At 36.5% G+C, this 21,151-nt stretch overlaps 1 protein-coding gene across 1 annotated transcript; it reads left to right on the plus strand.

Annotated features, from left to right (window-relative positions):
• LOC109823294 (probable aminotransferase TAT2) lies at positions 240-16,713 on the plus strand. The gene is made up of 9 exons (XM_020389578.1): positions 240-586; positions 2,770-2,895; positions 3,816-3,971; positions 7,754-8,122; positions 8,197-8,415; positions 9,397-9,456; positions 15,348-15,503; positions 15,595-15,688; positions 16,377-16,713. Exons 1-9 carry the CDS (start codon positions 410-412, stop codon positions 16,532-16,534), a joined length of 1,515 nt encoding a protein of 504 aa, XP_020245167.1. The 5' UTR covers positions 240-409; the 3' UTR covers positions 16,535-16,713.

Here is a 21,151-nt window from a genome sequence, read left to right on the forward strand (position 1 = left end):
TCTCTCTCTACAGTGCAGGGGGCCCCACATGTGAGGGGCCCCCTGCACTGTAGAGAGAGAGGGGGTGTGGTTGGTAGTGTGCCTTAGAGTGTGCTTCTATCATTTCTTAAAACTTAATGATATTTTTTTGCAATTTAGGCAGCATTCTGCATAGGACAAAGATTTGTTTTGGTCCGCCCCAAAGAATGTTTGTCCTACGTGAGAAAGATGCTCATTGCTCAATAAAAGCCAGCCCGGTCCTTCTCCCTATGCCCCTAACCCTCTATCTCCTTCATCACTCCCTATGGAGGAGAATGGAGGTGGAAGAAGAATCCAATGGAAGTTCTCATCCGCCCGCGACAGCGCCTTCTATCGACGCTAACTGGCGGCGCAACCTCAACAACATTCGCGGCTGTGCCTGAACCTGCTGATGTCGCAGGTGGAAGATGATGGCGGAAAACGCGAGGTTATCCTCTCGGCGCATGGCGACCCCTCGAAATTCGCTTGCTTTCGTACTTCTTCCGTCGCTGAGGACGCCGCTCATCTCCGCCCTCAAGTCCTCGGGATCAATGGATTGCCTCACCTCCGGCATTCCTTCAAGCTAGATGCCGGCTGATTATTTCATCGTAATTGCTAAAGCCTTGAGTCGTTTCACTTATAATTGACGTCCTAAAAATTATTTGTTTCTTGATTTCCAGCGCGAACAGCATCGCAATTTTTTTAATAAGTATAAGGAGCGTTTGACAACAATGACGTTTTTACCGTTTTTTCGTTTTTTTTAAATAAAAAAACATATGAACGTGTCTTGGGTCACCGGAGCAATTTTGACTTGAATCCTTTTACAAAATCCCAAAAAATAAACGCCTTTCTTAAAACACAAAAATGTGCTTTTAAAATTCGTTCTTTCATCTAAGCCGCCGACCCTTCCGCCACCCCGCTCGCTGCTCGTCAGCGTGCCGTCCGCCGCCCGCCACCACCAGCCGCGCTCGCGCCGCCTACTACCGCCCTCCGCCGCCTGCAGTCGTCGCCTGTCGGTGCCCGCTCGCACCGTTCACCATGCCCGTTTTTTATTCTAAGCCGCGCCGTCGCTCGCCGCTCTGCTCATCCGGGCCGCTCGCCCACCGCCTCCCGCCGCCACACCCGCGGCTACCGCCCTGCCTCGCCACCCGCCCGTCGCCGCCGCCGCCGTATTGGGCTGTCCGCGCCGCCCACCCGCTTGTGCTCGTCGACCGTCCGCACGCTGCCGCCCACCAAACGACGCTCGCCGCCGTCTCGCCCGTCCGTCACGCCGTCGCAGCCTAGGGCTCCGTCCGCTCGCCCGTCGTCGCCCGCGCTGCCCCGTCCGCCGGTCCGTCGCCCGCTCCCGCGCCGGCCGCCCGCAGGCGCGTCGTTTTGCCGCCCGGTCTGCGCGACAGTCCGCCAGCCCCGCTTCGGTGGTCAGCTCCGCCCCGCCCCGCCCGTTCGCGCCGGGCAGGTGAAATTGGCGTCGGCGGCCGCACGGCCATCCGCCGCCTGCCGTCGCACGTCCGCCGTCGTCTGCCGCTCGTCGCCGGTCGTCCCCCTCACTTGGTCATCACGCGGGTTGCCTTCCGTCGCCGGCCGCCGCCCTTCCGTTCGGGGGGGCGGGGACGGCCGCCGCCTTCCGCCGTCGCCGCCGCTATATAAATAATAACTATAAATGGTGTTTTGAACACACATTTGAAAAATAAACACCATGGTATGATGTTTTTTAAAAAAACACTACAAAAAGAAAAACTTTGGTTGCCAAACACACTCAAGTTATAACTATAATTTAAGCTAGATCGTCGATGAAGTTTAAATCATTATTTTAAGGGTTATTTGCTCTCAAGTACCCTAAACTTTACATCATGTTTTTTATTTTCATATCCCCAAGTTTTTATTTGGCCAATAACTACTCTAAGTTCAACAAAAAAGTTTAACTTTGATACACCTAAGTTTCTTTTGTCCCAAAAATTATCCCAAAGTTCAAACCCAAAACTAAATTTGTTTTGTTAAATGTAATAGTTTGGGTATCAAAGTTATATTTTGTTAAATTTTTATATACCAAATCTTTTTGGCCCCCAAAATTAAAATTTTGCTAAATTTTGTTAAAGTTTGGGTATCAAAGTTAAAATTTGTTAGACTTGGGCTGTATTCTTCGAGTCAAGACAACTTTGGGGCATCCAAGTTAAAAATAAGCTGAGCTTTCGGTTTTTTTTAAGCAGAAGAATACTCTGGGGATATCAAAGTTAAAACTGGAGCAAGGTCTGGAGTATTTGAGTGCAAATAACCCTTATTTTAAAAAAACCACCTAGCCATTTAGGTAGCGCATTTGTTTAATTACGCCTTGATGACACAACAATATTGAACATAAGGCAGGTTCGAGCAAATAAAACTACAAGTTTTTCTCCATAATCTGTTGATCTTTGTTTCTTCCTAAATTGGATGAGTTACCTACATATAAGTTACAACCCAGAAACATGCACAGCTAACTATATGTGTTTCCAAATTATGAACTAGCAACATGTTCGTTGCTACAGAATGTCACTAGCATTGAAAGGGTTTCCAATTTTGATCCTAAGAAAACTGATACAAAGTGGACCTAGAAAGCGTGGACAAACGCATTGAAGATCTTTACTAACTGAAAAGATGATACAACAACAATTTTATGTCAAAAATTTTCGGGATAAGCTACACGAATCATGTCCTTCCATGCGGTTTTGTCAAAGATATATTCTATGTTAACTATTACTGTATCCTTCTTAATTATTTCCAATCAAGTTCGCTTAGGCCATCAAATATGACGGCAAGATCAATTTTGGGTTGTGGATGAGCGATGTTCAGAATGCGCTTAATGCTCAGAATTTGGAGGAGACCATCATGATCCAAGAGAGACCACCTAAATATGAAGAGTTGGTATGAGAAAAGATGAATAGGAACTCTTGTGGGGTGATCAGATATTATTTGGAACATGAGCTGAAATATGATGTGATTGGGGTGACGTCTGTAATGAAGATGTGAAAAATTTTCAACAACAAGTATTTTTTAAAGAGTGTTGAGAACAGATTACACTTGCTGCGTAGGTTATTCAGATTTCAGATGTCCATGGGCACCTCACTACCAATTCATGTGAACAACTACACCAAATTGTTATCGAACTTGGCGAATATTGATGAGAAGATATCGGATGAGTACAAAGCTATTATTCTTTTGGGCTTGTTACTGGATGAGTATGATACAATTGTGTTTACTTTGTTGAATGAGAGATCTTCTATCAGGTATAGTGAAGTAACTAACGCTTTGACGAATTATAATTTGAGAAGGAAGGACAATGAGACTTTTCGCGCTAGTACTTCAGGAGAGACCTTGACGATGAGAGGTAGAAACTCATATCCGAGAGGTAGTAATAGAGGCAGGTCAATGTCTAGAGGTTATCACCAGTTAGCAAAGAACCAATGTGTATTCTGCAAGGAACGAAAACATTAAAAAAGAGACTGTCCGAAGCTCAAGGAGAAGGAGAATTTCAAGAAAAAGGGCCCGAAGGCCAATGAGGTGAATATTACGAAAGACGATGATTCCGATGATTCGAGCTTTTTCTATTGATTACTCCGAAGGTAAATCCTATGGATGCGTCAGATTGGATGCTTGATTCTGGCGTTATTTATCATGTGACCCCTAGGTGAGATTAGTTTGCATCGTTTGAGAGACTCAATAGGGGTGTTGTCATGGGAAATGATAAATCCTGTGGCATTTGTAGGATAGGTACCGTGAGGATTCAGATGCATAATGGAGTAGTTCGTGAATTAAAGAATGTGGGATTTGTTCCTTAATTGAAGAAGAATCTTATCTCTTTTGGAGCTTTAGAGACGAAAGGATTAAAGGTGATCTTTGAGAATGTTGTAGCAAAGGTTACTAAGGGATCTTTGGTGGTGATGAAGAGAGTCTGCAGTCGGAACTTATATTATCTGAAAGGGAGTACCGAGATTGGCCAGGTAGGTTCAACTATTTTAGAGGCGAACATGAGCAGACTTTGGCACTACAGGTTGGGACACACAGGAGAGAAGTCACTGCAGGCGCTGTGCAAGCATGGGCTATTAAAGGGAGCCAAAAGTGGAAATGTTGAGTTCTGTGAGCACTGTGTACTTGGCAAGAATATGAAGGTGAAGTTCGAGACTGCTATTCATAGGACGAGGGGCATCCTGAATTACATGCACACAGATGTTTACGGTCTCACAAAGACTGCATCACTTGGTGGTCGACATTGGTTCGTCATATTCGTTAATGACTATTCTAGACGTTGTTGGGTGTACACCATGACAAAAAAAAGTAAAGTCCTAGATATATTTGTGGAATAAAAAGAGATTAAAACTGTAGACTGGGAGAAAGATCAAGACGTTACGATCCGATAACGGTGGTGAGTATACATCAGACCCCTTTCAGCAGTTATGTCGAGATGATGGCATAGATAGACACTTCACAGTTAGTCATACACCGCAACAGAGAATGGGGGTGACAGAGATGTTAAATCGGTTTTTATTAGAGAAGATTCGATGTTTGTTGACGCATAGTGGTTTTGAGAAGATCTTTTGGACTGAAGTATTTTTATATGCAAGTCACCTCATTAACAAGCTGCTTTCATCTGCGATTGAGAGTAACACCCCTATGGAGATATGGTCGAAAGAGACAACATACGACTATGACCAGCTCAAGGTATTTGGGTGTCCTGCATACTATCATGTTAAGAATTATAAGGTGGAACCTCGAGCTAGAAATATCATACTTGTAGGATTCAAGCGTGGTGTCAAGGGATACAAGGTATGGGATCCAGTTGATAGGAAGATTGTGTTGAGTAAAGATGTCACGTTTGATGAGGTTTCTATCTTGAAGCTTCCTAGCACTCATCAGGTGGAGTGCGACCCGATATTGGAGACATCACAGATGGTGGAGATCGATGCAGCTTCACATTGTCCAGATGGTACAGTATCTATTAGAGTGCCGACTGAGGTGACGTCAGGCGAGCACGGCGATGACGAGAAGGATACGAGTATAGATGTGCAGGATTAGGGACCGACGGCTCAGGTTCAGGATTCAATTACAGTTCGAAGATAGAAGAGAGACATACGGATGCCAGCATGGTATATCAACACAGTAGTTGTATATGCACTTTCGGAGGAGAGTATCGATGAGTTGGTGCCTACTACATTCAGAGAGACCGAACAGAGTCCGGAGGTTGATTCGTGACAGGTAGCTATGCAGAAGGAGATGAAGTCTCTTCACAAGAACGATACATGGGAGCTTGTTGAGCTCCCAAATGGATGGAAGGCGATTAGTTGCAAGTGGGTATACACGAAGGAGGGTATTGAAGGCACTCTAGTGAGGTTCAATGCTAGGTTGGTTGCGAAGGGCTATGCACAGGAGGAATGTATTGATTATAATGAGGTTTTCTTTCCAGTGGTAAAATATTTTTCGATTCAGATTTTTCTAGCTTTGGTACCATAGTATGGATTGGAGTTAGATCAGTTAGATGTGGAGACTGTATTTCTTCATGATGATTTTGATGAAGAAATATATATAACTCAGCCATTGGGATTCCGAGCTGCATGAAAGAAAAAGTTTGATGATTTCGATATACGGTTTGAAGCAGTCTCCTCGACAGTAGTATAGACGATTCAATGGATTTATGATCAGTCATTCATACACTCGGAGCCAATTTGATCATTGTATATTTTCGCAAGTTGAAAGGAGGTGCGTATATTTATTTATTACTTTATGTCGATGAAATGTTGGTTGCCTCTATTTTCAGGTCTGTTATAGATGAGTTGAAGGCATAGCTTTTAAAGGAGTTTGAGATGAAAGATTTGGGTGAGGCTAAGCGCTTTTTAGGGATGGAGATCGACAGAGACAAAGAGAAGGGCATAATTTATTTAACATAAGTGGTTTATTTGAAGAAGGTTATACATTGATTTTATGTTAGCATGGATTCGAAGCAAGTTAGTGTATCTTTGGGAGCCTATTTGAAGCTTTCAGCTGACATTTCACCGAAGAAAGTTGAAGACAGAGAGTTGATGTTGAAGAATCTATATGCGAGCGCGGTTGGAAGCTTGATGTATGCGATGGTATGTACAAGGTCAGATTTATTACAGGCGGTGAGTATGATTTCAAGATACATGCACGATTCAAGAGTGGGTCAATAGGACGTCGTGAGATGGATTTTGTGATACATTCGTGATACCCTCAATTTTGGTTCAGTTTTTGAGCGGGACACTAGAGGTGGGCAGTTGTGCATTGGCTATATTAATTTAGATTATACCGGAGATTTGGATAAGCACCGCTCTACAATGGGATATGTTTTCACTTTGACCCATGCGCTGGTGTGTTGGAGATGTATCTTACAGTCTACGATGGCTTTGTCGACGACCGAGGCAGAGTATATGACGATTACGGAGGTTGTGAAGGAGGCTATTTGGTTGCGGGGACTTTTGAAGAAACTTGGTATATCGCAGCGGTTCGTCACTATACATCGTGATAGCATGAGTGCTATCTATTTGGCAAAGAACCGGGTTTTTCATGCGCGGACGAAGCATATTGACGTTCGTTATCACTTCGTTCAGGATGTTCTTAAAGATGATGATGTGGAGATTGTGAAGGTCCACACAAAGTATAATCCGACGGATATGCTCACTAAGATGGTTCCGAGTAACAAGTTTGATCATTGTAGAAACTTGTTGAATATTCTAGATTGTTGAGGCAGTTGGCGGCCATTTAGATGAACTATGGGCGGCTTGATCTCTTAGGAGAGGGGGTACGTAGGCAACCTCATTGGTGCAGCCGATTTTGGGTTCTGACTTGTTGTGGATTGAGTCCGTTATTGTGGATTACTTCCACTTTGTACTGGACACAACAAGTGGGACGTTAGTTTGGTGTCGGCTTAATTTTGGAAAAACTTCACCGATGTGGAGAATTGAAGAATTCAGGAAAAATAAAGCTGACAGGCATTTGGAAGTTTCATGGTCGACCGCGAGTGGCGCGGCGGTTGACCGTAAACGTGCACAGCACAGGAAAAAGTCTCTAGACTTTTGGTAGTCGACCGCGTCGGCTGGCGCGGCGGTCGACCGCTAGACCCTGTAATGGATTTTTAGTTTCTGTCGTTAGCCACGGTCGACCGCGACTGGCGCGGCAGTCGACCGCGTGTCGGGTCTGGGCCTGGGCTTGGTTTCCTGCTCTATTTGGGATTGTTGTTTGATATATAATCAAACACGATTTTCTAGGGTTTGATATAAGAGATTTGAGATTGTACTGAGCATATTGAGAGGGAGAACTTATGAGCAAGTTGAGAGATTTGGTTTAGGGTTTATTTGTGCGCTTTTGTGAGATTGTAACCCTTTGTACTCTCCTTGATTTAATTGGAATCTCCTCATCCTCTCCTCGTGGACATAGAAAAATTGTCGAACCACATATATCTCTGTATTTGGTTTGATTTGTCGTATTTTGGATTGGATTGTGCTCGTGTTTTGTTTGGTTTTTTTCTCCCGTGGCTCACAAACTCGTTCGGTGTGCGAGCACGCTTCCGCATAGGCGCGCAACATTGACTAGTTTCTTTTGTTTGTATATATTGTTGATTTCATTGAAGCAAGGCTTCTACCCATATCTTTCTCATGTTAAACTTGTCAAGTTATCTTGGGAGCTGTAATTGCCAGAAAGTGGTTCCCGAATCCTTTAATTTCTTTCTTCAAATTTCTTTTTCATGTCCTCAGCGTTATATCAGTATTAGTAGAGATCCAATTTCATAACCTATTCTTTTAGTGCAATTTCTGAGTACTTGAGCAAGGATCTTCCGTACAAGCTTTCTCCTGATGATGTGTATGTTACGGGTGGCTGCACCCAAGCAATTGAGATTATTCTATCAGTTCTTGCTCATCCTGGTGCAAATATCTTGTTGCCGAGGCCTGGTTTCCCACTTTATGAAGCACGGGCTGCTTTTAGCAAACTAGAGGCTCGACATTTTGACCTCGTTCCAGAGAGAGGTTGGGAGGTTGATCTAGATAATGTAGAGGCTCTTGCGGACGAAAATACTGTTGCGATGGTCGTAATTAACCCTGGAAACCCTTGTGGGAATGTGTTCACTTATCAACATTTGAACCAGGTGTGTTGCATTTATGGTCTTTTATATGCTGCTGTTGCTTTCTGTTATAAATTTGATTTTCTCGTAATCTTTAGATTGCTGAGACCGCGAAGAAGCTTGGTATAATGGTAATAGCAGATGAAGTGTATGATCACGTAACATTTGGGAGCAATCCATTTGTGCCAATGGGAGCATTTGGAGAGATTGCCCCTGTCATTACTCTGGGTTCTATATCAAAGAGATGGGTTGTTCCTGGCTGGCGACTTGGTTGGCTGGTGATAAATGACCCCAAAGATTTTCTTAAACAAACTAAGGTGATTAATGCTCTTCCTTTTTGTACCTTACGTATTTGATTCTTTGGAAGTACTCTAGTTTTTTAAATGTTTCATAATGTTCTCTAGTTCTACAAACCACTATCATAATTTAGTGTATAACATATGCATACATTCATTTTTTGGATCTTGGAGGATTTGTTTTACCGTAAGCCTGAAAACATCTCTTTGGCCATTTAAACTTTTTTTAGCCTTATACGTCAGCCTTCATTAACTGCTTACTGTCACTGAGTTCTGTGTGTCTGGATGCTATTTTTTCCTTTAGGATCAGATATTTGAGGTCTGCCTAGTGTCACCACTTGATTAGCTTATTGAGAGGTATGCTTCTTATGCGGAAAGTCATCTTTATATCCGCAAGGCCAAGCTTACCTCAAATGGGCCTGTACTTGATTGCTTTCTTCTGTGCTAGTCAGAAATGGATAATGATGTGTTTTGGCTGGTATTGGTTTTGGGTGCTCTCATCGTTGATTTCGTAGTAAAGTAGGCAAATATGCCTTCAATAGCATCCTATATCTCGCTAAATCATGAGTATAGCCCATGTAGCCTTCTGTACGTTAAATTCAACAATACTGGTTATACATGCGGATGCTTAGGAACATCCCATCTGCCATTTTAATGTGGTTTTTAGCCTTCATGGAATCATGTCCAAATTTCTCCCTTTTTAAATTGTCTTTCTACGCATGGTAGTTGTCTCCCCTGCATTTAATCTTAAATTGTGTTTCAGTTGAGATAACATATTCTCAACGGTTATTCTAGTTTTCTTTGTACAGTTCATTAGAAATATTGCTTGATTGCTTACTGATAACAGGTGAAAGCAATTCTTGAAGATGACATCACATATTGTATAATGTTTGCAAACCTTTAAATCTTGTTTTGCTCATTATTTTCGACAAAGTAAGATTCAATTCTCAAATTTGCATTCCGATTGAGATTAGTGGTGGTTTTCCTTTTTGTTTCTTTCAGATTGCTGAGAGCATTGAAAGCTTCCTCGACATCACAACAGATCCTGCAACATTAATCCAGGTTAGCATTCCATGTGTTTAGAAAATAATGTTTGCATGTATGTATGATGAACTGCACTACTTCATAGTACAATTGTATATTTCCCTTGGCTTCCTTACTATGGAGATACTTGAATGCATGTAGGTTTCTTGTTAGCCCGTAGCGTTTTAGCATTTGTATTTGTAGTTTCTGTAAAGGATGATAATGACAAGTGAGAAGCGAATACATAATCAACTTATTCACATGTAGTTGGTGCGTATGTCATATTGAACCAACAATATATGCCTGTCGCGCGGTTGAGATCAGTGAAAACAGCAGTGGTGCAAATTTAATTATGGTATCCAAATATAGAGATAGGATTTTGTGCATGGTTTCACGTCGTTGAGATTAGGCAACAAATTGCAATTGTCTGCTCGGTTCGTAGTCACCGAGATGAGGTGGCAAACAATAGCTGTGCACATCGATTGTCTTCGTGGATGTTCTTCATTTTGTTAAAAGTGAAAGTTCTTTGTTTTGTCAAGGCACAGATTCAGAGGACATGATCTCGTGTATTTCTGAAACTTTGTCATAAAACAATTAAAATAGGATAGTAAAGGTATTTGAACCTAGATGGATGATTATGGGTGCGCTAATTCTCATGTTTATTGAAATTCATGGCCTGCAGAGGTTGAAATGATGAAGAGAACTGTAAACTTTATGACGTGAGCTATAGAATAAACTACATCTTTTCTTTGGAGAGAGAGAGAAAGCAATTTGCAAATGAAGTTTAGAATCACTGCTGTAATATGAAGTTTCAGATCTGGTAAAATAGATTGAAAAGTGAGAATAGAATAATAATACTAGCATATTGTTTAATGGTATTTATTTATTTCTATACATTATGACTGTATTGAAAGGAGGGATAAAATATTTGAGAATCCATAGTGAAATGTTAGGTGAGAAAGAAAGAAGTATAAGCATGTTGATTAAGGATGAAGGCAGTCTTCTATATCATTTATCATATACAAGTGGAGAAGTAAGATTTAAGAGGTTTTATCTTTAGACCAAAAGGTTTACCCATATTTATGTTTAAACTTAAATATCTTTCTTTGTACCTTTAGATTCAATTACCTTTATGTATTTATCTTTAAACCCAATTTCTCAAATATACTACATACTTATGTGCCCCACCTTAAAAGTAATAAAAAAAAATCTAATTTTACCCTTCTCTTTTTCTCATTCTTTCTCTCACCCCTTTACTCTCTTACTTCCTTCTTCAACTCTCATAAACCCATTAAATTTTCCTTCACTCCATTAATGTCTAAAGTTTAAATACTAAGTATTAGTGGGGATTCATCTTTTTTTTGATATTCTAAGTTATAAATTCTCTCAATTTCTCGACTTCTAATTTTGTAGCATAAATCAACACAAGCATTTTGGACAATTATAACATTAATTTATCATTTTCTTCATCACAAATTTTCACATATTTATTCTCGATTCGTCATGATTGTTTGTTATAATTAATAATATTAAAAAAATCAAACTATTGATTTTAATTTCGTAATTTTTTATTTTAATTTGTTGTGATACCAAATTTCATTTTAAAAAATGCTTTAAGTTGATTATCCTTGATAAAACTTGCGTATTTTATTTTCTTTTATGACAAATAGAGATGGATGATGAATTGTTGTCTATTGATGGATTTGAGAGGAAATAATAACTTCATTAAACTGAATGTTAAGTGGGAATATAATGATTTTAATGGTTGTGGTGCAAAATCTAAAAGTATAGCATTAATTTCTAAAAGTATAACATTTAATTCTGAAAGTATAGCTGGTACTGCTGAAAGTAAAGTAGGTATTTCTGAAAGTGCAGTAGATATTATTGAAGTAAACATGACAAATCTGAAAGTATAACATGAGAAGATAACTATAGCAAGTGTTTCTAATATAGTAGAATAAAATACAAGTTTAGCAAATATTTCTGAAAGTATACCAGGTATGCTTGAAAGTTCAGTAGATATCTTGAAAGTATAGTAGATATTATTGAAAGTTATAGTAGATATTGTTGAAAGTGTAATGGTTTTTTCTGAAATTATAGCATGTATTTCTGAAAGTATAGCTAGTATTTTTAGAAGCATATAATTGAAAGTATAGCATGAAAAAGCACAAATATAGCAGGTATTTCTAAAAGTATAGTAGGATAAACCACGTGTCCCTAGATTTGTTGAAAGTATAACGGGTAGTTTTAAAAGTATAGCAGGTATGCTGAAAGTATAACAAATATTATTGAAAGCATAGTAGGTATTTCTGAAAGTGTTGCAGGTATTTCAGAAAATATAATAGGTAGTTTTGAAAGTGTTGTAGGATAAACCACAAATGTAACAAGTATTATTGAAAGAATAGTAGGAAAACACATTAATATAATTAGACTAGATATAATTAGCATATCAATCGGATTACATTGATACATCAAGACATCATCATCGTCACATACATGCACAACTTCTTTTGTGTATGAGACTTTGTAAGTCAGTTAATTGTGCTTGCACCTAAGGAATTATAACCATTAAATCAATGTAATTCCCCTTGACATTCAATTAAAGTAGTGATTATTTTTTTCTAAAATCCATTAATGCACAGTACAACCCATCATTCATGACTGTTTATAACAAAAGGAAACAATATGTGCAAATTTTATCAAGATAGTCAACTTAAAGCAAATTTAAGTATGAAATTTGGTCTCGCAACAAATTAGAATCTGAATCATAAAATTAAAATTAAAATTCTGAAAATAAAATTAATATTTTGAAAATTTTAGTATTATTAATTCATATTATTTATAATAAACAATTATGAGGAATCATGAATAGTCATGTAAAAAATTCTGATGAAGAAAATGACAAAATAATGCTATAATTAGCCCAAATGCTTATCTAAATTTATGCTAAAAAGCTAGGAATTGAGTAATTGGGAGAGTTTATATCTTAAAATATCAAAATGACATGAATCCCACTAAAATTTAGTATTTAAACCTTAGGCATTAATGGAGTTGAAAGAGTATTTAATGTGTCTATGAGAGTTGAAGAAGGAAATAAGAGAGCGAAGGGTATGAGAGGGAATTAATAAATGAGTAAACATGGATTCTTTGAAAAAATGTTTTGAATTGACCACATAATTATACGTAGTAAATTATAAAATTTGAGTTTAAAGATAAATGCGCAAAGATGAATGGATCTAAAGGTATCAATTAAAGTATATGGTTTTTAACATAAATTTGAATAAGCCTTTAGATCTAGAGACAAAAACCCCAAGATTTAAACAAGATTCAAAAAAGAGTATAAAGTAAACATCTAGTGGTATTCAAGGTTACACAAAATGCTAGGTGGCCTAGGCACTAGAGTTGGAGCCTAAAGCCTAGTTGCCTAGGCAGTAGCCTAGGCGGACTATGTTTTCTTTTTTTTAATTATAATAATTGACAAAATACGTTAAATTCATAAAAGTTGCAACCCATAAAAAGAAAAAAAAACAATAATAGATCCTAATCAACCACACATAAATAGAGTAAATAGTAAACAGTCCAATATTACAGTGAGCACTAGGTGCAAACCCGGCCGCTAGCACCTAGTGCATAAGGGATTTTTTTTTCATTTTTAACTGTAGATATGAAGAGATTCTGCTGAAGGTTGGGGGAGGTAGGAGGACGTGAAAGTGACAAAGGAGGAACTCAGATCACGACCTAATATTTGTAATATGCATAACAGCCCATGCTCCCGTAGGTACTCCCAAGACCCACGTGAGCGGCCTAAGCATCATCTAGGCTTAGGCGGGAGTCTAGACCGGTTTTAAACCATGGTGTTAGTTTGGGAACATGAGCATTATACAGAGACCATATTTCACTACAGTGAACACAAATTATCCAGAAGTCAAAAGGCAAGGACAAAACAGTCTGCAAACTTTTGCAGATAGAAAGAGCTTAGTAGACAGACATTGAACTTCACTATAAAATGGAAGTTGGGATTAATCATAAATCCAGGTAACAAATCAATTAATAGTGATGACAGCACAAAAATTTGAATTAATATTTCAAATGACAATGTCTAAGACTATCAACTTGATAAGATATGTGGGTTTTGATTATTGGTATGTAGAAGATGGTGACAAATTTGATTTTATAAAATTTCACAATTTTCAGATTGGGGTCACAACATTGTTATTGTATTCTTGAAAGATGTCATCCAGCATCTGCTGATGTTTTTATAATTTGGAAATTTATACATCTCCTCTGTGCATGCCTCCTGCTTTTTATTTTCTCAGTAGCTTTTTGGAATGTATTATTGAAAACTGTAAAATGAAGCCATCCTTCTTAAACTTTTGTAATGTTTTTTGATGATGCGCAGATACATGTGTAATTGAAAAATTCATATGAAGTATTTTAAATATTTGTCAAAAGAATGTATTGCTGAAGGACAAGAAGATCCTCTTCGTTGGTTGGAAATTGAAAGGTTCCATGAAACGTTTATATGATGGTGCCTCATGATTTGACAAAATTGAAAGGCTCCAGAAGCATTGTGGAACCATGATTTTTCTTATAATTAATTATTTGATTACTCCTTTTTTTTCTTTCATATGCACATGCTCAAGGGTTTGGCATTAGAATAGATGATATTAAACTACAGTTCCATTAGGATTTTGAAAATCATGCATTCCTTACTTTTTTATCGTCCTTCTAAAATTAAGTAGATGGAAACCAACATTTACGCTGCATTTAAAAGAAATTCTGTTCAATATTTATGTATGAACTTTTTTGAGACATCAATCTACTTGGAGAGTTCTGGGGACAGGTTACTTCCTAAAACCTCAGAGAGGGGTATAGAAACACATTACAATTTGGTATCAAATTGCTGGAACATTCTATGCTGCAGTTTGCACCAGTCTATGCTGCTCGTTAATATTCTGTTGGATAGGAGCTATTTGGGTAATGATTGTTTTCCACTTTAAAAAAGCCATCAAACATATTTCAACTGCGAGTATATCAGTGTAAATTGCCGCAACATGCTGTAATGTAGTCTTGACATAGCCTTATGTAATGAATAGTTATGTGGTGCACATCTTATGTTTTCTTTTTTTAAATTATATTGCTACTTAACATTCAAATTCACAAAGGAATAATAAACTTCTCAGTGAAGCAAGAATAGAAGTTTGAAGCAGTTACTCAACTGTGATTGAAATATTATCTTTCTAGCATAGATTAAGGTTCTCCGTTGTTTCCTGATAAGTCATAATCTATGTTACCTAGATACTTCTATGTGAAGCCGTACTCGTACCCGTATCGAAACTCCTTGGACACTTCTTGCATATATGCATATGTTTCTTCTGGCATGTACTCAATTATACAACACATATTCTAATGTTAAACCCTTGTTATACACTTCTTTGACATGTATCCGACACTTCATATCAACTTCTAGAAGCTTGTTGGACATAGGTCAGGTTCTGAACTATGATTTTAAGGGTTGTCTGAGTGCCTAGTAAAAAACGAGCATTCTACCAAGTTATAATCCACATAGTTTAACATAAAAATTGTATAGGCATTTTAATTCTCATTACATGTGAATGAAAAACAATATTGACCTCTTGTAAATTATTAATTTCAAATATACTGTGTGTGTGTGTGTCTCTAGTTGTCTCCCCATACCCTACCTTTTACAAATTTGCCATGTCTTGTACATGTACCCATGTATCGGTACCTGTATCTATAGCCGTTTCTATGCAACATAGGTTATGATACTTGTGCATCATGTCCAGCAAAGCAAGTCTTTCTAAACTAGTGTCTCGTGCTACATTATATCTTCTTCTAATCCTCCTAACTTTTTGACCAAGTACATTTACTTGTAGTTGTCTAATTTTTCAAATTTGTTGTGTTTCTAGGGAGCAGTCCCTCATATTCTCAAGAGTACAAAGGATGATTTCTTCAACAAGATTATTTATATTCTTAGGCAAGCATCTGATATATGTCATCAAAAGTTGGAGGAGATTGACTGCATTACTTGTCCCTATAAGCCAGAAGGGTCCATGTTTGTGATGGTGATGCTCTCGAAAATCTAAATTCTAAACCTTTCTCTGGAACGTTCTTGATAGTATTTAGCTAACATTATGTCTACTTAATCTTATACAGGCAAAGTTGGATTTTTCTTATTTGGAGGGCATTAAAGATTGTGTAGACTTCTGCTGCAAGTTGGCCAAAGAGGAGTCTGTAATAGTTTTGCCTGGTGAGCTCCACGTACTTGCTATAATATTCTTATAAGAATGGACTAAATTGTACATATGACTCCATTTTATTATTTTCTAGTTACGATAGAACTTTTGAGCTTACCGTTCACTAATCATGCATTCAATATAGATAATTCTTTGGACGACTTGGTTGAAGCGAAAAAAAAAGCATTTTGGACCTGCAGTTGATTAATTATCCTACAATATCTTATGTTTACTGCTTTCTTACCATATATTTAGTTTATAATACCTTCTTCTCCGTCATTAGTCGAAGCTAGAAGCTAGGATATCACTGAACTCCACTTATACAACTTTTGGGAACTTATTGGGTATAAGTACTTTCGGTTAACTAGTTTATATGTGAGATACATCCTCCAAAACAATCTATTGCAGCTAAACAGATCCCTCAACATGCAAAAATATGTACTAAAAATTGATGCAGTGTTCTAGTTGAATTAAGTTTTGAATGAATAATTAGTTTTTGCTTTTGCATATTCCCAGTGATCCACCTTCCATATTTGAGTTTATACTTTGAGGTTTCTTGTATGTTGATTTCTTTCTCCCATGCTTAGTAAATAAATATGTTTCGTGATAGACTTTCTGGTAGTGAACACCCGTGCGCGACCACTGACTTGTATGTTCTTTAGTTGGATAACCTGTGGTTATGTGGAATTATTTTTTTTTCAGGAATCACTGTTGGATTAAAAAATTGGATTCGCATCACTTTTGCCATTGACCCGTCCTCTCTTAGTATCGCGCTTGACCGGATAAAGTTGTTCTGCCTCAGGCATGCAAACAAAAACAAAGTCGAAGCAGCATCAGCAACACGGAGTGACGTAATTTGAGAAAAGACTACTTAAATAAGTTTAGTGGTGATCGCAACATTCCATTGGATCTCCCTTCTTGTTAGTTCGCCTGTCAGTGAATATGCACTTCACGCTATCAAAATAAAGTTGTATATTTCAATAAGTGGACATGTAATTTAAACGTTTGTTGTTTAAATTTAGCTAGAATTGATTATGCAGTCTTTTGGAAAAAAACAACTAGGGGATTCGCATACTAGTCCCTTAATCTTTCATATCTTTGAAATTAGTCCCTCACATCATTGAAAATTACTATGAAGTTAGCTGTTTCAAATTAATCCCTACAATTAAGAGTAGAAATAGCAAGATACAAGAATTGGGTGACCTAAAATCAATATTTATGAATTGATGCCCAAAATTCAAAATATTAAAGATTAAGGGTCTAATATGGAAAATAACGAAAATCCATACTAATTGATAGCAATTCCACCTGGAATGCTGACAGAGTTGGTCAAGAGTGAAGCGTGACGGTGAGGGAGAAATGCATCCGCAGTTAACTGCTTGAGATAGTTATATATTAATATTTGTGGCAATAATACAAATTGTACATAACATTACAGGTTATGACTACTACGACAAGCTTCGTATGGCTACTACATGACCCTGCACAAGTGCCTGGTTTTCAAAGGAGGCAAAGCTAACTTGGTTAAGGGCCTGTTTGGTTGTCAGTAGTAAACTTCTGTATTTATGAAACAAGTAAGAAAATTGACATCCACCTCACCAATTTTAATTTTATCTTTTCCTTTGTTTGGTTTGCATTCTAATCAATTCATGAAATGAAAAAAAAGGGAAAATTGCTTGGAGGAACCAAAATAACTTGGCCCATGCATCCTCACCCCCAGCCCAAGAACCATAACCCAAAAACCCTTATTCCGAAAAAGGAGTGCAAGTAACCCCCAAATACTGTGTAAACCCACTGCCCAATAAATCCATTCCCAAATTACCCTTCCCCAATTAATACTCCCACAATCCCTTTTCTCCTTGAGCTGACCCCAACACCTCCCCCTCCCCCCAACACGACAAGCCCTCATCCTCCGCCTCCGGCAAGGTCCGCATCATCTACGTAGACGGCCTCTCCGGCGCCGACGCCCCTCGACCTCCTCTCCAAGAACCCTAGCTTTCTCTCAAAGCAGAGATTCTTCAATGCCAGCAGCCGCCCAACATTCAAACGAGTGTTCAGGGATCGCACGATCATGGATCGCCCAACATTCTAAATTTGGTAATTTGAACAGTATGATTTTTTATGATTTGCAATGTCTGAGAATAATTTGGTTAATGGTATTCGTTTGGATACCATTGTGTTTTTCTTGTTGTGTTTTTATAAAAAAACACCATGATGTTGTGTTTTTCCCTTAAAATGATTTCAAAACATCATGTTAAGTATTTTTGATCAACACTAGTTTGACTCATTATAACATTAATATTAAAAATATTATTAATATATTCTATATTAATTATAATAAAATATATTATAAATAAAATATTATAATATTTAGTTTATATTATTATAGTATTATAAGTATTAAATGTAATGCAATATAATATTGTATAATGTATTATAATATTATATTGTACTTTAATGAGTTATATTATATTATATTTATTATTATATTATAATTATTACATACTATTTTCAAATAATTATATATTTAATTATTTTGGTATATGAATTTGTTATTGTTGTATATTATATTAATATTTTTAATTATATAATATATTATAGTTTTTAATATGTTAGAGTTTATTAATAGTACTTTAATAATATATTAGTATTTATGATATAAATAAATATTATTATATTATGAATATATTATTTTTACATTAACATTTATTAACAAATAATTATTTTATTATTAAAAATTATTTTATTTTATAATAAATTATATTATTTATTACATAATATATTAATATTTTATATATTATATTGTATTTACTAGACAATATGTTTATAATAATATTATTATATTGTTATGGTATTATTAATATGTTACTATTATATAATATTTTATGTTACTATTATATAATATTTTATAATTATTAATTTATTTCAATTTATTTATTAAAAAGTTAATAATATTATAGTGATTATACTATAGTATAGTATATTATTATATTATTATTTATTATCAATAACTTTTTTATTATTTTTATTAGTTTATTTATATTTTATTATTATTTATTTATTATATAATACATTATTAACATATTAAATATTGGTATTTAATATGTTAATATTATTATATAAGATATTTTATTTATTATATTTTGATAATATTTAATAAATATTACTAATTTATTAAATTAACTATAATGTAGTATAGTGTATAGTATAATATAATAAGCATGTTGATAATAACTCTATATTAATTATATTTAATATATTATGTTAGATATTATATTAACACATTCTCAAACTCAAAACCAAAACATCAAACTTAAAACACCTAAAAGGTGTTTTGAAATAAGTGTTGTGTTTTTTGTTTGATGGTGATTTAGCTTAAAAACACCATAGTTTCCAAACACATTGTTTTGTTTTTGGCCAAAACACCATGGAAACAAGGAAAACACCATGGTATCCAAACGGAGTAGGGTTATCAATTGATCTTTCTAAAAGTTAAATAGAAATAATTACTGGCTAGATTTTCTGGAAAGCATCATGTTTTATTCTCTTCTATGAAATATTATAAACTTTGATTATAAGCACTTCTGTTCTTATCACCCTAGACAAGACAAGGTTTGTTGATATCCGTGACACCGTGACACTGAAGGACGCAACGCCAATGGCGCTGGTGTTGCAGGTTATGGTCATCATCTATTTTATATTTTCTTGTTCTTGTTGGCATTGAATATTGGATTGGTAGTTCTTGCCTCTAAGATTATTTGTATTCCTGCCTCTGTTTCTCACTCATCTGGATTTAATCTATGTAAATCTAGATTATAGTTTTTATTTTAGAAAAAAAAATTAATTTTGAATAACTAATTCATAGCGCCAAAGTTGCCAATTATATATTAACCTCTTCTGCTCCTTGTAGGAGATGACCTTGGAAGAGTATTGAGAAAATAAAGGAGGATGACGGGATCACCTTTCGTCTTCTCGAGGGCCGACACGACGGAGGCGGACGACTATGATTTCGGGGTCGGGGACGTCTGTAGGGCTATCACGCGTGCCGACTTCTTCAGTTTGTTAGTGATGTTTCTGCTTGAACTATGCATAAGATATGTAATATAGTTGTGAGCAAGGTTTTTTTTAATCTAAGTAAGGTTCCTCTTTTTTGTTGTGTTTGTTGGTTGAATGAGCTCTCTTAAATATGTGATGTTTGGGGAAATGCCTATGAGATAGAATGATGTCACAAGCAACAGCGAAATATCACATACAACACCCAAATATCACAAATCAGATCTAAATATCACATATAAGGTATAACTGTCATATGTAAGATTGAATTGTCACATATAACATTGAAATATCACATGATATGCTTATTTGTCACATTTACGGTTAATTATGATACATATATGTTCCCTTATTTTCCCATTTAACCTTGAATAACTAAGAAACATAACAACACTCCCAAATTGAACTATAATTGGATCAAAATCATCCTTACAAAGGATTTTAACCCATCAAACAAAAATACATCAGGAAGTTACAATCCCAACCCACCATCTCAAATATCACAAATCAGATCTAAATATCACCAAGATTAACGTTTCCTGGCAGAATGATGTCACGTTGAAGGACACTTCCTATTTGCGATATGATGTCACGCTGAAGGACATAACCGAGCCACATGCACTGAACCTATCCAAGATTAATGTTTCCTGGCAGAATTCAAACTCTTTTGTGATTGTTATCTGTTACATGTTACTTTTGACATTTTGTTGTGACATTTACTACTTCAATGTGACATATTACCTGTTCGTGTGATTTGTTGGTATTAATTGTGACACCTGTAAGAACTTTACTTTCAGATTCAATTTAATTTGCTAAAGAAAAAAGATCACCAAGAAATTACAAATTCACATTTTATCATGTAACTGGTAACTATAATATATCACACAGAAGCAGCATATGTCAAATTCTGGTAACGAGAATATATCACATAAAAATAGCATATGTCACACAGAATACCAAATATCACACAACAGCAACATATGTCACACAAAATATCACATAATAGCAGCATATGTCACACAAAATATCAAAAAAATCACATAACAGCAGCATATGTCACACAGAATATCAAAATGTCACATAACAGCATCATAATGTCACATAACAGCAACATATGTCACACAGAATATACAAACACTAAACCATTCTTCAGAAACCATATCAGAAACCACTAACATTTAGCAACTACTTTCATTGGGAGCATACCATTCCACTATAACATGCATATTGGTGTTCCATATCGCACACATTTTCTCAAATACCTTGTATTCATAAAAATTGTGCCCAACTAAAAAAACATATCACTCTATCTCATAGGCATTTCCCCAAACATCACATATTCAAGAGAGCCCATTCAACCAACAAACACAACAAAAAAAAGGAACCTTACTTACATTTAAAAAAAACCTTGCTCACAACTATAT

This window comes from Asparagus officinalis, chromosome 9 (genome assembly GCF_001876935.1).
Source record: "Asparagus officinalis chromosome 9, Aspof.V1, whole genome shotgun sequence".
NCBI lineage: Eukaryota > Viridiplantae > Streptophyta > Magnoliopsida > Asparagales > Asparagaceae > Asparagus > Asparagus officinalis.